At 37.8% G+C, this 14,753-nt stretch overlaps 1 protein-coding gene across 1 annotated transcript in view; it reads left to right on the forward strand.

The window, feature by feature from the left end:
* CEBPZ (CCAAT enhancer binding protein zeta) overlaps nucleotides 1-14,753 on the forward strand; it is a 30,249-nt gene that overhangs the window by 1,013 nt on the left and 14,483 nt on the right. Inside the window, exons 2-8 of the mRNA XM_023555282.2 lie at nucleotides 1,209-2,713; nucleotides 9,003-9,234; nucleotides 10,067-10,250; nucleotides 11,508-11,596; nucleotides 13,477-13,530; nucleotides 14,503-14,605; nucleotides 14,685-14,753. Coding sequence (XP_023411050.1) covers nucleotides 1,209-2,713; nucleotides 9,003-9,234; nucleotides 10,067-10,250; nucleotides 11,508-11,596; nucleotides 13,477-13,530; nucleotides 14,503-14,605; nucleotides 14,685-14,753 — 2,236 coding nt within the window. The remainder of the gene's footprint in view (nucleotides 1-1,208; nucleotides 2,714-9,002; nucleotides 9,235-10,066; nucleotides 10,251-11,507; nucleotides 11,597-13,476; nucleotides 13,531-14,502; nucleotides 14,606-14,684) is intronic.

A 14,753-nucleotide genomic window follows, 5' to 3' on the forward strand; every position in this document is an offset into this window, starting at 1 on the left:
ACATGACACAAACTTTAAAACGTTTGAAAAAGGGGGTAGCGAGTACTTGGTGAAAAGTCTTTCCCACTCCTATCTCCAGCCATCCAGTTTCCCTTCCAGGAAGTAATAACTTTTACAAGTGTTTCCATTTTCCAGGAATATTTTATACATTTCTGAGCTAATATATATATACATATGCACAAAAGGTATATATGTTACTTTTTATACAAATGGTACCTTGTTGTATGTGTGCTATTTTGTATCTTTGTGTTGTTGTTACTGTGTTAGAGATCCTTCCATATCAGTTCATAGAAACATCTGTGCATTTGTTTCGATTGCATAAATCATTGTGTTTGTCTTAATTTATCTAACGAGTCATTGATTGTGGATATTTAAGTTGTTGCCGGTCTTGCTATTTCAGATAATGCTGCAGTGAATAACCTTAAACATTTTTTCCACACTTGGGTGAGTTAATTGCATAGAGATAGAACTGTTGGATCAAAGGATATGTGCCTTGTAATTTTGATTGAAGTTGACAAACTGCCCTCCCTAGAGGTTATGCCAGTTTACACTCCCATCAGCAATGTACAAACATACCTTTTTCCCTCATCCTCACCCCAACATCAGGTGTTGTAATTTTATTTTTGCTCACCTGATACACTAAAAAATGGATGTATTGTTGTTTTAATTTGGATTTCTCTAAATATCAGTGAGGTTGAACATCTTTTCATATTTTTAAAGAATCTTTTTTTTTATGAACTGTTCATATCCTTTGCACACTTTTTGGGGGGAGGGGTGGTTATTGGTCATTTTCTTACTTGGTGTGGAGAAGCTTTTATATTAAAAGGTATTAAACTCAGTTACTATGATACAAGTTGAAACTTGTATATGTTTTATATGAGAGAGAATGATAAATTTACTGATCCTTTTCTTTTGGGGCCCTGAGTTTTATGTCAAATTTGAAACGATTTTCCCTACACTGAAATAAATCATGTTTTATCTTCTGGCTTTACTTTTCACATTTAAATCTTTGATCCATCAAGTATTTACTTTGGTGTAGGATGGGATCCCAGGCAATACCATGATGACCCAATTTAATTGATTGCAAAGATAGAAAATTCAAATCAGTTTTCGAAGTTTTAACTGAACTGTTGGGTATGTCATACATTTTTGACTTCCTTATGTTTCAAAAAAAAATTTTTTTTTTTTTTTTTTATGTCTCTATGCAGCAAGATTACCTCATGCTGGCTACTCTGGATGAGAATGAGGAAGTGGTGGATGGAGGCAAAAAAAGAGCAATTGATGATCTTCAACAGGGTGAACTGGAAGCATTTATTCAAAATCTTAATTTGTCCAAGTATGCAAAAACTTTCTTAATAGAAGAAGATGGCGAACCAGCTAAAAAAGAAAATGCCAGCAAAAAAGAAGCAAAAGTATCTAAAATAGAAAATAAAAAGCAAAACACAGCAGAAAGTAAAAGGACATCAATCAGTGAGATCAAAAATAAGAAGAGAGCAGAACAGCTTCCTGATGAGAACAGCAGCACCATACCAAAAGTAAAGAAAGATAAGCAACAGGACATCTTTGAATTTTCAGAGAGACAGACGTTGTTACTCAAACCTGGGGGCAAATGGTATGATCTGGAGTATAGCAATGAACACTCCTTAGAACCCCAGCCTCGGGATGTTGTGTCTAAGTACAAAACCTTGGCTCAGAAGTTGTATGAGCATGAAATCAACTTATTCAAAAGTAAGACAAATAATCAAAAAGGAGGCTCTTCCACCTGGATGAAGGCAATAGTGTCATCAGGGACCCTAGGTGACAGGATGGCTGCCATGATTCTTCTTATTCAGGATGATGCTGTTCATACACTCCAGTTTGTAGACACTCTGTTGAACCTCGTTAAAAAGAAGGGCAGCAAACAGCAGTGCCTCATGGCTTTGGATACTTTCAAAGAGTTACTCATTACAGACCTTTTGCCAGATAGTCGAAAGCTACGGATTTTCAGCCAGCATCCTTTCAACAGACTGGAAGAGTTGTCTAGTGGCAACAAGGACTCAAGAGATAGAAGGCTGATATTATGGTATTTTGAACACCAGCTGAAACACTTAGTGGCTGAATTTGTGCACGTCTTGGAAACTTTAAGTCATGATTCATTAGTAACCACTAAAACCAGAGCTCTGATAGTGGCTCATGAGCTTCTTTGTAACAAACCTGAGGAAGAAAAAGCTCTGCTTGTGCAGGTGGTAAATAAACTGGGAGATCCTCAGAACAGAATAGCCACAAAAGCCTCCCATCTCTTAGAAACGTTGCTTTCTAAACATCCCAATATGAAAGGAGTTGTGTGCAGTGAAGTAGAAAGGCTACTGTTCCGCTCAAATATCAGCCCCAAAGCTCAGTATTACGCAATTTGCTTTTTAAATCAAATGATTCTCTCCCATGAAGAGAGTGAATTGGCTAACAAATTAATAACTCTTTATTTTTGTTTTTTTCGGACTTGTATCAAGAAAAAAGATATCGAGTCAAAAATGCTCAGTGCACTTTTAACAGGAGTAAATAGGGCATATCCTTATTCCCAGACTGGTGATGACAAAGTGAGGGAGCAGCTTGACACACTGTTTAAAGTGTTGCATATGGTAAATTTCAACACCAGCGTGCAGGCTTTGATGTTGTTGTTCCAAGTGATGAATTCTCAACAGACAATATCAGATCGATACTATGCAGCATTATACAGGTAAGTCTGTACTATCCCGGTATGCGACTGTGGGGAACGACCTGTTGCAGACAGTTAACGCATTTGGCGGCCAATTGAAAGGTTGAAGGTTTGAGTCCACATAGAGGTGCCTCTGAAGAAAGGCCTGGCATTTGGCTTCCAAAAAGGCAACCATTGAAAACCCTGTGGAGCATAGTTCTACTCAGACACACGTTGGGTCGCCGTAGGTTGGAGTCAGCTTGACGGCAGCTGGTTAGTATAGCACGTGCACTGCCTGGGTATGGGGCAAGAGAAAGAGTTAGAAAACAAATTTAGCCCCACTCCGCCTTTTCCACCAGCAGCTTACTACTCACCACCTTTGAGTAAGCCACTTAATCTGTTTCCCTGTTGTTTACAAACTGTGTGTTAGGCACTTAGAATATATTGTTTCATTTGGGTTTTTTTTGGAAAATTTTTAGCATGCAGAAAAATATAACACGCATCTGTCTTACCACCTAATATTTCAAAATTAATATTTTGCTCTAAAGGGCCGAAAACCAAACCCATTGCCGTGGAGTCGATTCCAACTCATAGCTACCCTATAGGACAGAGTAGAGCTGCACCATAGAGTTTCCAAGGAGCACCTGGTGGATTCGAACTGCTGACCTTTTGGTTAGCAGCTATAGCACTTAACTGCAGGGATAATTGAAGTTGCCTTATCCCCCTTATCCTTGGTCCTGTGTCTCCTCCTTCCCATCTTCCATACAGACATTCAGTAATTCATTTAGCAGATATTTTTTGAGTGCTTACTATATGCTGGGCACTGTTCGCGGTGCTCAGGATATTGCACAGTGAGCAGAAATTCCTCCCCTAGAAGGCTTACATTCTAATTGGGGAAGACAGATGGTAAACAAGAAAGTAAAACAGAAAATACTTTAGATAGGAAATGTTGGGGTGGCGATTTTAGATATTTTTTAGCATTGGAATTAAGATTTTGTTTATAGAACTTTGCAAATGTGTTGCAACTCACCCATTGAAGGGTCATACTCTAAACAGTGTAAAAGTTTGGAACGCAAGAAGCTATCTTCAAGAATTTATTGTATTTCCTCCTAACCATTTTCAGGATCCTATATGTATATATCTTGTGAGAAACAAATATAGAGGTTAACGCTGGATTTAAGTCACACTGCCTGGGTTTGTGTCCCAACTATTAGTTTGCTGTGCAGATTAGCTAATCATCATTAAAGTCCCATTGGTAGGCATTTTAATTAATTCTGTTTGACTGCACTTCAGTTTGTCTATTGAAAGGAGAGAAAAGCACCTATTTCTTAGGGTTACTTTGAAGATTCTGAAACTTTCCCAAAGTTAGACAGTAATGGCAGGGTGGGGACTTGAATGAAGATGAATGAGTTAATGTACATACTAACTCATGACCTTCATGTGTATGTTAAGTGCTAAATACTACCTACCACTCAGTAAATGCTATGTATGTGTTGGCATCTATCCTATAGGTTACACACTTTTTTTTGTTTTTTGTTTTTTTTAGCTTAATCCTCTTACCAGCACTCCAATTTGTGTGGTACAGTAATTTGTCCATGGTCTCACAGCCAGGAAGAATCCAAGTTAGGTGGCAAATCCAGGTCTGCTGGCATTGGAATTTGTGACATTTCACTGATCGTGCTGATTCAGTAAAAAAAAAAAAGCCCCAGAGCCTTTCCACAATTGTTAGAGTCTACGATTTTTTGAAGTAATAGGTATTTAATGGTTTTTAGGTTATGAAGTGTTCCAAGGATGAAAGTATAGAGGTTTCAGAGTTTTGGGTCTTTTTTTTTTTTTAACTTTTGAGGGTTATTATGGTGGTTGTTAGTTGCCATGAGTTGGCTCCAACTTATGGTGACCTTATGTATAACAACGAAATGTTACCCAGTCCTCCACCATCTTCAGAATCACTGGCATGTTTGACTCCATTGTTGTGGCAATTGTGTTAATCTCTCTTATTGAGGGTTTCCTTTGTTTTCACTGATCCTCTACTTTACCAAACATGATGCCCCTTTAGCAATTGGTCTTTCTTGATGACTTGTCAAAGTAAGCAAGACAAAGTCTTGCCATCCTTGCTTCTAAGGAGCATTTAGATTGTATTTCTTCTGAGACTGAGTTGTCCATTCTTCTGGCAATAAACCAAACAAAACCTGTTGCCATTGAGTTGATTCCAACTCATAGCGACCCTATGCTCATAAAGAATCCATTGTTGTTGAGTCGATTCTGACTCATAGCAACCCTATGGGACAGACTAGAACTGCCCCATAGAGTTTCCAAGGAGCGCGCGGTAGATTCGAACTGCCGACCTTTTGGATAGCAGCATTAGCATTTAACCACTACACCACCAGGGTTTCCTCTTCTGGTAATAAGAGCATCTGATTTTTTAAAGAAAATGTTTGGTATCTACTGTGGTAAATAGATACTTAAAAAATGTGTTTAACATCACATTTTCTTAGCACAATGGTCTTAACTTCTCCAAGGAAGGGTACCTTCCTAAGCTCTTTAAATTCCTGTGTGCCAAAAGCTCTCACAGATGGGTTTCCTCAGAAGTTCTTGTTGTTATTATGTTCCTTCGAGTTGACTTCGACTTATAGCAACCCCATAGGTCAGTGTGGAACTGCCCCGTAGGGTTTCCAAGGCTGTGGTGTAGTGGTTAAGAGTTATAGCTGCTAACCAAAAGGTCGGCAGTTCAAATCCACCAGGCACTCCTTGGAAACCCTATGGGGCATTTCTACTGTGACCTATAGGGTCACTATGAGTCGGAATCGACTCGATGGCAATGGGCTTTTTTTTTTTTTTTTCTTAATCTTTACGGAAGCAGACTGCTACATTTTTCTCCGCAGAATGGCTGGTGGGTTTGAACTGCATATCTTTCGGTTAGCAGCTGAACGCTTAACCGCTACACCACCAGGGCTCCTTCAGAGGCTTTTAAACCTGCTTAAAGTAATTATTCTTGATTTTACTAAGAATCTTTTTAAATAAAAATTTCTGTGATATAGGTAAGTGATGTGACTTGAGGGATATGACTATACTCTTAGATGCTGTAGCTACATTTAGACTACTTAGAAATGAAAATTTGAATTCTTAAGTCAGCAGGCTGATTCGATTTACAGAAGTATGATCTGTGAAAAACTTGAGAAACATGTTCTCTGTCAAATAGTGGAGATACTCATCTAAATTCTCAAATGTTTTTATTGTTGTGGAGTAGAGTATATGACCAAAATGAGTTGCAAAATGGATGGAAGTGTTAAAAATTTAAATGTGAAGAGAAAATAATTCAGGATATCTGAGAATATCACCAAGAGGTACTAGAATTACAGAACTGACAAATGGGGAAAACCGGGTATGCAGAGCAATATGAAAACTTTTAACAAATTTAAGTAATTTCTAATACCAGTGAAAAAACGTGATGGAAGTGTTTAGAATATAGGAAGTAATGAATCCACATGTTATTAGGCCATAGCTGGAGAACTGGGCTAATTCTGGGTGTCCTTATAGGGTCATTGACTTGGAATCGACTCAACAGGAACAGGTTTCGGTTTGTTGTTGTTGTTGCGGGGCATCAACTAGGATAGAGAGAGAATTTGAAAATGATAGGAGGTCATAGTTTAGCAGCCCGCAAAGAGACTTTGGGAAGAGAAGGGCACGCAGTTATATAGGTTCAGTACGTGAAAGGCTATCGTTTTAAAGTATGTTGTTGTCGATAAGTGCTGTCAAGTCAGTTCCGACTCATAGCAACCCTATGCACAGCAGAACGAAACACCGCCTGGTCCTGAGCCACCCTTACAATCCTTGTTATGCTTGAGCTTATTGTTGCAGCCACTGTGTCACTCCACCTCATTGAGTCTTCCTCTTTTCCGTTGACCCTGTACTCTGCCAAGCATGATGTTCTTCTCCAGGGACTGATCCCTCCTGACAACATGCCCAAAGTATGTGAGACGCAGTCTCGCCATCCTTGCTTCTAAGGAGCATTGTGGTTGTACTTCTAAGATAGATTTGTTCGTTCTTTTGGCAGTCCATGGTATATTCAATATTCTTCACCAACACCACAATTCAAAGGCATCAATTCCTCTTCGGTCTTCCTTTTTCATCGTCCAGCTTTCACATGCATATGATGTGATTAAAAATATCATGGCTTGGGTCAGGCGCACATTAGTCTTCAAGGTGCCATCTTTGCTCTTCAGCACTTTAAAGAGGTCCTTTGCAGCAGATTTACCCAATGCAATGCTTCTTTCGATTTCTTGACTACTACTTCCATGGCTGTTGATTGTGGATCCAAGTAAAATGAAATCCTTGACAACTTCAGTCTTTTCTCCGTTTATCATGATGTTGCTCATTGGTCCAGTTGTGAGGATTTTTGTTTTCTTTATGTTGAGGTGCAGTCCATACTGAAGGCTGTGGTCTTTGATCTTCATTAGTAAGTGCTTCAAGTCCTCTTCACTTTTAGCAAGCAAGGTTATGTCGTCTGCATAATGCAGGTTGTTAATGAGCCTTCATCTAATCCTGATGCCCCGTTCTCCATATAGTCCAGCTTCTCATAATATTTGGTCAGCATACAGATTGAATAGGTATGGTGAAAGAATACAACCCTGACGCACACCTTTCCTGACTTTAAACCAATCAGTATCCCCTTGTTCTGTCTGAACAACTGCCTCTTGATCTATGTAAAGGTTCCTCATGAGCATACTTAAGTATTCTGGAATTCCCATTCTTCGCAATGTTATCCATAATTTGTTATGATCCACACAGTCAAATGCCTTTGCGTAGTCAATAAAACACAGGTAAACATCCTTCTGGTATTCTCTGCTTTCAGCCAGGATCCATCTGACATCAGCAGTGATATCCCTGGTTCCACGTCCTCTTCTGAAGCTGGTCTGAATTTTTGGCAGTTCCCTGTCGATACACTGCTGCAGCCATTTTTGAATGATCTTCAGCAAAATTTTGCTTGCATGTGATATTAATGATATTGTTCTATAATTTCCACATTCAGTTGAATCACCTTTCTTGGAAATAGGCATAAATATGGATCTCTTCCAGTCAGTTGGCCAGGAAACTGTCTTCCATATTTCTTGGCATAGACGAGTGAGCACCTCCAGTGCTACATCTGTTTGCTGAAACATCTCAATTGATATTCCATCAATTCCTGGAGCCTTGTTTTCCACCAGTGCCTTCAGAGCAGCTTGGACTTCTTCCTTCAGTACCATCGGTTCCTGATCATATGCCACCTCTTGAAATGGTTGAACATCGACTAATTCTTTTTGGTATAATGACTCTGTATATTTCTTCCATCTTCTTTTGATGCTTCCTGCGTCGTTTAATATTTTCCCCATAGAATCCTTCACTACTGCAACTCAAGGCTTGAATTTTTTCTTCAGTTCTTTGAGCTTGAGAAACACCGAACATGTTCTTCCCTTTTGGTTTTCCATCTCCAGCTCTTTGCACATGTTATCATAATACTTTACTTTGTCTTTTCGAGATGGCCTTTGAAATCTTCTGTCCAGTTCTTTTACTGCATCGATTCTTCTTTTGCTTTAGCTGCTCGACGTTCAAGAGCAAGTTTCAGAGTCTCCTCTGATATCCATCTTGGCCTTTTCTTTCTTTCCTGTCTTTTCAGTGACCTCTTGCTTTCTTCATGTATGATGTCCTTGATGTCATTCCACAATTTGTCTGGTGTTCAGTCACTAGTGTTAAAGTATAGTTAGGTAATTCTGTGTTACTCCAAAGGGAAGAAATAGAATTAATGGTTGGAAACTACACAGGAGCAAATTTCAGCTGTGGGTAAAGAAGGGATTTCTAACAACATGAATTGTCCAAAATTGGATTGGATTTCTAGTGAAATAGTGAGCAATCCACAATCACTAGAGATGTCGCCCAGCCACTTCCTATGGAAGTTCATTTATTCATTCAACAAATATTGAGCTCTTATTAAATGCCAGGCTCTGGGGTTATAACATTAAATAACACAGATACAGTCCCTGTTCCGTTGGAGCTTTGGGTGGGTTGGAAGGGGCAGGGGGGAAAAAGGCAAAGAAACTGTATATTAACCCTATAATAGGCCAATTATCTATTTATGGGGGGGTATTTTTTGGTGATGCCATGTTTTTTCACTAATGGAATGAATGCTGAATCATTGTTGGTAGTTTTTTATTTGAAAAAATGGGGTACCAACTGCAAGCTGGCCAAATTGGTACCAACTTCCACAAAGTATATCACAGATGCGGTACATAACGGTACCATGGCCCAGGAAGTGGAGAAGGTTTATGATTAACATTTTTATGTTTTTGTTGTACAGGAAGATGTTGGATCCAGGATTGTTGTCATGTTCCAAGCAAGCCATGTTTCTTAACCTTGTCTACAAGTCTCTGAAAGCTGACATTGTGTTGCGCCGGGTGAAGGCTTTTCTGAAGAGGTTACTTCAAGTTACTTGTGAACAGATGCCACCGTTCATATGTGGAGCTTTATATCTTGTTTCTGAGATCCTTAAAGCAAAACCAGCTTTAAGAAGTCAACTAGATGACCATCCGGTATATTTTACAGCTCTTAAAATCTTGTGGGCTTTAAAATATATTGGTATTTTTTTCTCTGTATCACTGACAACAACTTACTTAGTTCTCTCTCTGGAACACATAAGCATGGGTCTTGGAGTGTGACCGGCCTGAATTGTAGTCCCAGTTGCACAGTGTACTGGCTGGCATGTTGCTTGACCCCTCTGGTGGTAAGAATCAGCACTAACAACCCTGAGATTTTTTCCAGTTGCCATCAAGTTGACTCAGACACACAGCAGCCCTGTGTGTCTGAGTATAACTGTGCTCCATAGGGCTTTCAATGGCTAGTTTTTTGGAAGTAGATCTCCGGGTCTTTCTACGTACCTCTGGGTAGACGCAAACCTCCATCTTTCAGTTAGCAGCTAAACACATTAACCTTTTTCACCACTCTATAGCTACAAAAAGTTAAAAAGCTGGTAAATCTCTTAAGCCTGATCCTCAATTGTGAAATGAAACTAATAATAGCACCTGCCCCACAGGGTTATTTATTCAATATGTTACTGGTAGTATTAAGAAATATTTTCAAGGTATCACAAATTTATTTGGGGTAAATTGTTAAGCAGTGGAGTCCCAAAGTCTGAGGGGTTCTTGGCCCAGAATTATACTCTGTTACATTTAGAGACAAGAATATGGTCTTACCTCTTGTTCTGAATTTCATTTGTGGTCATCATATTACTTTGATTAGAACTTTGTGAGGTTTTAGCAGAATTTCAACAAGCAAATCTTCAAAACTCTGTGTTACTTAATTGAGTACAGACTTGCAGCTTCTAGTTGACTAACCCAGTTTATGAACCATCTGTTGTTCGGTTAGGAGTCTGATGATGAAGAAAATTTTGTTGATATAGGAGATGATGAAGACATAGAAGAATTCACTGATGCAGATAAAGAAACAGACAAAGTCAAAAAAGCTGAGACAGAGGAAACTATGTTTGAGAGGGACATGGAAACTAAGGCACCAGAGCCTGCTTCCTGGGTACACTTCAATAATTTGAAAGGTGAGGGTTATTTTTATATATTTATTTTTTTTGGCATCTTCAATTTAGATTTTCTTTTTCATTTTTAAATAATCTTTAAATTATTCTCTTAAATTTTTAAACCAGGGAGTTTAAGTTTCCCCTTTGATCTTAAGAGAAGTAATATTATACCTTTCTGGAAATCCTAAGTATTATTTTCTTTAAAATGAGCTCTCATAAGCAGATATATTGGGGACCTTTGAAGTACATTTTACATATAGTAAATCACTGGTTTGTTTATTGATAAAACTACAGACAATAAATAAACGTTTTTAAATAGTTTAGAAATTAAAGCAAATACCTAATTTTGGAACTGTGAAAATTAAATGAGAAAACTGGATGTTAGCTACACAGTAAATCTCGTTTCCTTCAACTACAAAGGTAGTAAGTTTATACCTTCGAAGCAATTTTAGCTTCAGAGGTCTCAGACATTGAAGACATCCAATGTAATATATACCAAAGTATAAACAAAAGTATTTGGTTATGTATTGTGGATAGTGTGCAGCTTTTGGCTCTTTGTTTGATCATCATATTCACCCTGTACAACTTCTTAGGACTATAGAAAGCCACTTTAAGTGATTTTTCATCCTCATACATACAAAGTGAATTAAATCTATTAATAGAATGTTAGCGCTAAATGGAATCTTAGAAATGCAGTTTCTTCATTTGAGGCTGTAAAAACGCACACACTAGCTTTAAGGATCAAGAAACATGGTGCCAGACACATTTCTTCAAACTTACTGTGGCACTCTGGTCAAGTTAGTTCATCTCTCTAGACTTGAGTTGTGTGTGAAATGTAAAAGGAGTCTGGTAGCCTCCAGGAAAGTTTTGAAAAGAATCCATCAGTTGTCCTACAGTCTGAACTGAGAATGAAGACATATTTAGAGCACTGTACATCTCCAAAAGACTTTAGACCTTTTCTATCTTCAGATGATTTGCTTTCTTAACACTGATGACCTTATTGACCCAAAAATAGGCACTTTTTGTGGCTATTTGAAAAAAGGAGCAGCTTTGGAAAGGAGCTTTTAGTACTTGGGATAAACATGCTGCCTGGTTTATTCAAGAACAAACGCTAGAAATAGATAAATTCTTGAAGGGGCTTAGAGTTTTTAATCCAGGTAGGATACCTGGCTAACATGTTGAAAACTCTGTGTTCCTGTGACATTAATTGTGGTGGTTTTAATGACTTCTTGGGCTAGGAATAAAACATTTTGAAAAATCCCTTTTTTTTCCCCTCAGGTGGCAAACAATTAAATACATATGATCCATTCAGTAGAAACCCATTGTTCTGTGGAGCTGAACATACAAGTCTTTGGGAACTCAAAAAGGTAAAATAATTTCACGTGTCTTTTAATTCATTTGTGCTGTATATTTATTCTTATGGCTTTAACACCTTGAAGTTTTCATTTTTCTTATAAATGATAAATTGATACAGTTCTTTAGACATCAGTTGTCATAAGGAACCGTTTCAAAATGTGTTTCAAAGCTGTGATGCTTTATAGCTCATACCATTAGAATCATCACATTAAATTCCCACATTTGAGGAAGGATACTGTGCGTGGTGTTCATTTTGTAGAAAATCTTAAATCCAAAATGTACATGGCTGTGAGTTTTCTTTTGTAGGTAGGTAATCACATCTAACAGCTCTGTAAAATGAGTGAATTTGGCTTTATGCAGTAGGCACTATATTTCATGCTGATAGAATTTTTTGGGAAAGTTACTTTTTAAGTTCATCAGAGGAGCTCATGTTTCAAATAATCTTTCTGTGATTTCTTTTGAAAAGCAGTTAAGTATATTCCCAGGCAGCCATTCTCAAGCTGTGGGCCCAGACCCTCGGGGGGATCCCCGACACTCCCTCATTGAGTCTGCAAGGTCAAAACTATTTTCATAATAATGTCAAGACATAATTTGCCTTTTCACTGTGTGGACAGTGGCACTAATGGTATAAAAGAAATGATGAGAAGAACTGCTAGCACCTCAGCACAAATCAAGACAGTGGCACCAGACTGCGCTGGTAGCTGTGAGAGTGTTTTCCACCACATGCTCCTGATTAAAAAATAAGTGAATAAACCAGTATTATTTAAGAATAGTGAAGCAGGAAGAATTATTGATTTTACTGTCTCCACCCTAAAGCGTACTTCTTCTTAATGTTGTGTGTGAATCTGCGGCAGGTGTGCGTACAGCAGTTCTGCATACCTAATTATGAAGGTCATCTCAAGGAGAAGCACTTGGGCAGTGGCTGCAGGCTCAGCCAGCGGCTTTTTTCATGGAAGCGTGACTGACAGACAAACTGTAGTTATTCAGATGTGGGTATTTGGGAGATATTTTCTCAAAAATGAATGAAGTGAACTTGATGCTTCAAAGTAAACAACTGATAGTACTTGTTGCCAGTGGTGAAATTCAAGTTTTCAAGACAAGATTAGAATTTTGGAAACCTTGCATACACCACATTGAACTTGACAGCTTAATAGTTACAAAGACGTTTCTGATTCTGGTTGTATAATGAAGTGTGTCTACATTTTGAAGAACTGATTCAGCGAATTAGTATTTCCTAAATGGCTAGTGCTCGATGTTAAAAGGCATACATGGATAAAGAAAGACCCATTCAAAGCAGACCAATGCATTTTGAGTAACAAATATCAGAAGTCGATTGATAGATTTTCAGATTCCATATCGCAAGGAATCTTCTGGTTTTGGTGTAGTGTTACAGAAGGGTGTCCACGGTTATCTAAAGGGCTGCTAAGGAATCCTTCTTTTTCCAACTACATACCTGTGTGAAGCCAGACTTTCTTCCAGGCATTTAAACCAAAATAACATGGAATACAAAAGCAGATAATAAGACTCCAACTACCAGATTTTAATGAGATTTGCAAAATTGTAAAATACTACTACTCTTGTTATATTTTTTGTTTTGAAAAATGTATTTTCATAAAATGTTATTTATATTAACATGTAATAGGTTGATTATTTCTAATGAATGCTAAATATTCAAATTTTTTCAATTTTAATTTCTAATGTAAATATCTTGGCCATTGGAGTCCTTAATAATTAAGTATATAGAGGAATCCTGAGGCCAGAATATTGGAGAATTATTGTTCTGACATATTTGCTTTGTAAGTTTTAATTCTTTCGATTTTCTTAAGTAATCTACAATTGTAGTAAGAGTTGACGATGGAAATGCCGACATTGTCCGCGTTTTTCTTTTTAGCTATCTGAGCATTTTCATCCCTCTGTGGCCCTTTTTGCAAAGACTATCCTTCAGGTGAGTCTAAATATTGCAAAGATAAATAAGAAAAGCTAAATAAACTACTTTTAGATAATTGGCTATACAGTGTTTTCGTCACCAAATAAAATTATAGATACATTTTACTACTTTTGTACAGGAGCAGTAGCTTGTTTAATACAGAGCAGCAGATAATTCTTCCCCCTCTGAGATGAATGGAAATTCAGGATGTTAGAAAACCACAGCAGGCTTTTCTCCTGAACAAAGATTGTCGTCCTCTTTCTCATATGCTGTTTGCCGCTTCAGGATTTGAATCCTGGTTAATGGTTAGATGACCTACAGTATTAGTGTTATTTTTCTCTTCATAAGATCAGTAGTGCATCCAGGATATGTATGTGTATGTATTTGTAATGTTTTCATGTGAAGAATGTGCATAAAAAGGGTGTTTGAAGGGTCATTTATTGCTATTTGTACCTTAATTGCAACATAACAGAAGCCTGTTTTGTTTCTCTTTTTCTTACCTGGATGCATATATACAGTCATGTGTCACTTAACGTCCACAAAAAGCTCTGTCAAATAGGATGTTATGTGATTTTGGACATCGTGTGAACACTTTAGTATGTTCAGGCAGTACCCAGATTATGAAGGCGTTCCATTCCTAAGTCTGTCTTTAAGTCAGATTTGTGCTTAAGTTGGAACAGTTAGATCCCGTTTGTATTTAACGTCTGTCAGATGTTTGTCTTAGTATATAGTGTACCTTTTTATGCATAAAAAACAAACACTTCCAGTCACTAACATAATAATACAATAATAATAATAATGTTTTGATGCCAGTTGAAAAGTGGCACCGATTTGTTATTACGAACCATTGTATGTACCTCGAATTTTTAATATAATAGGCTTTGTGGGGGTTGGGACCACAGACATACGTGGTCGGATGTTGCCTAAAGGGATGTAATACGTTGCATGACTGTATAATTTAAGTTTTTAAATCTCATCCCCCCTTTTCAGGGAAGTTATATTCAGTATTCAGGGGACCCACTGCAGGATTTCACACTAATGAGATTCTTGGATCGATTTGTGTACCGAAATCCAAAGCCACATAAAGGCAAAGGTATGCTTCTATGTAATTATTTGGCTTTCATTGTTGACATTTTTCAAACAATATAAGCACTGTTGATTTTACATTTCAGAAAACACAGACAGTGTTGTGATGCAGCCAAAAAGGAAACATTTTATAAAAGATATTCGTAGTCTTGCTG

The sequence above is a fragment of the Loxodonta africana genome, chromosome 26 (assembly GCF_030014295.1).
Source record: "Loxodonta africana isolate mLoxAfr1 chromosome 26, mLoxAfr1.hap2, whole genome shotgun sequence".
NCBI classification, from domain to species: Eukaryota; Metazoa; Chordata; class Mammalia; order Proboscidea; family Elephantidae; genus Loxodonta; species Loxodonta africana.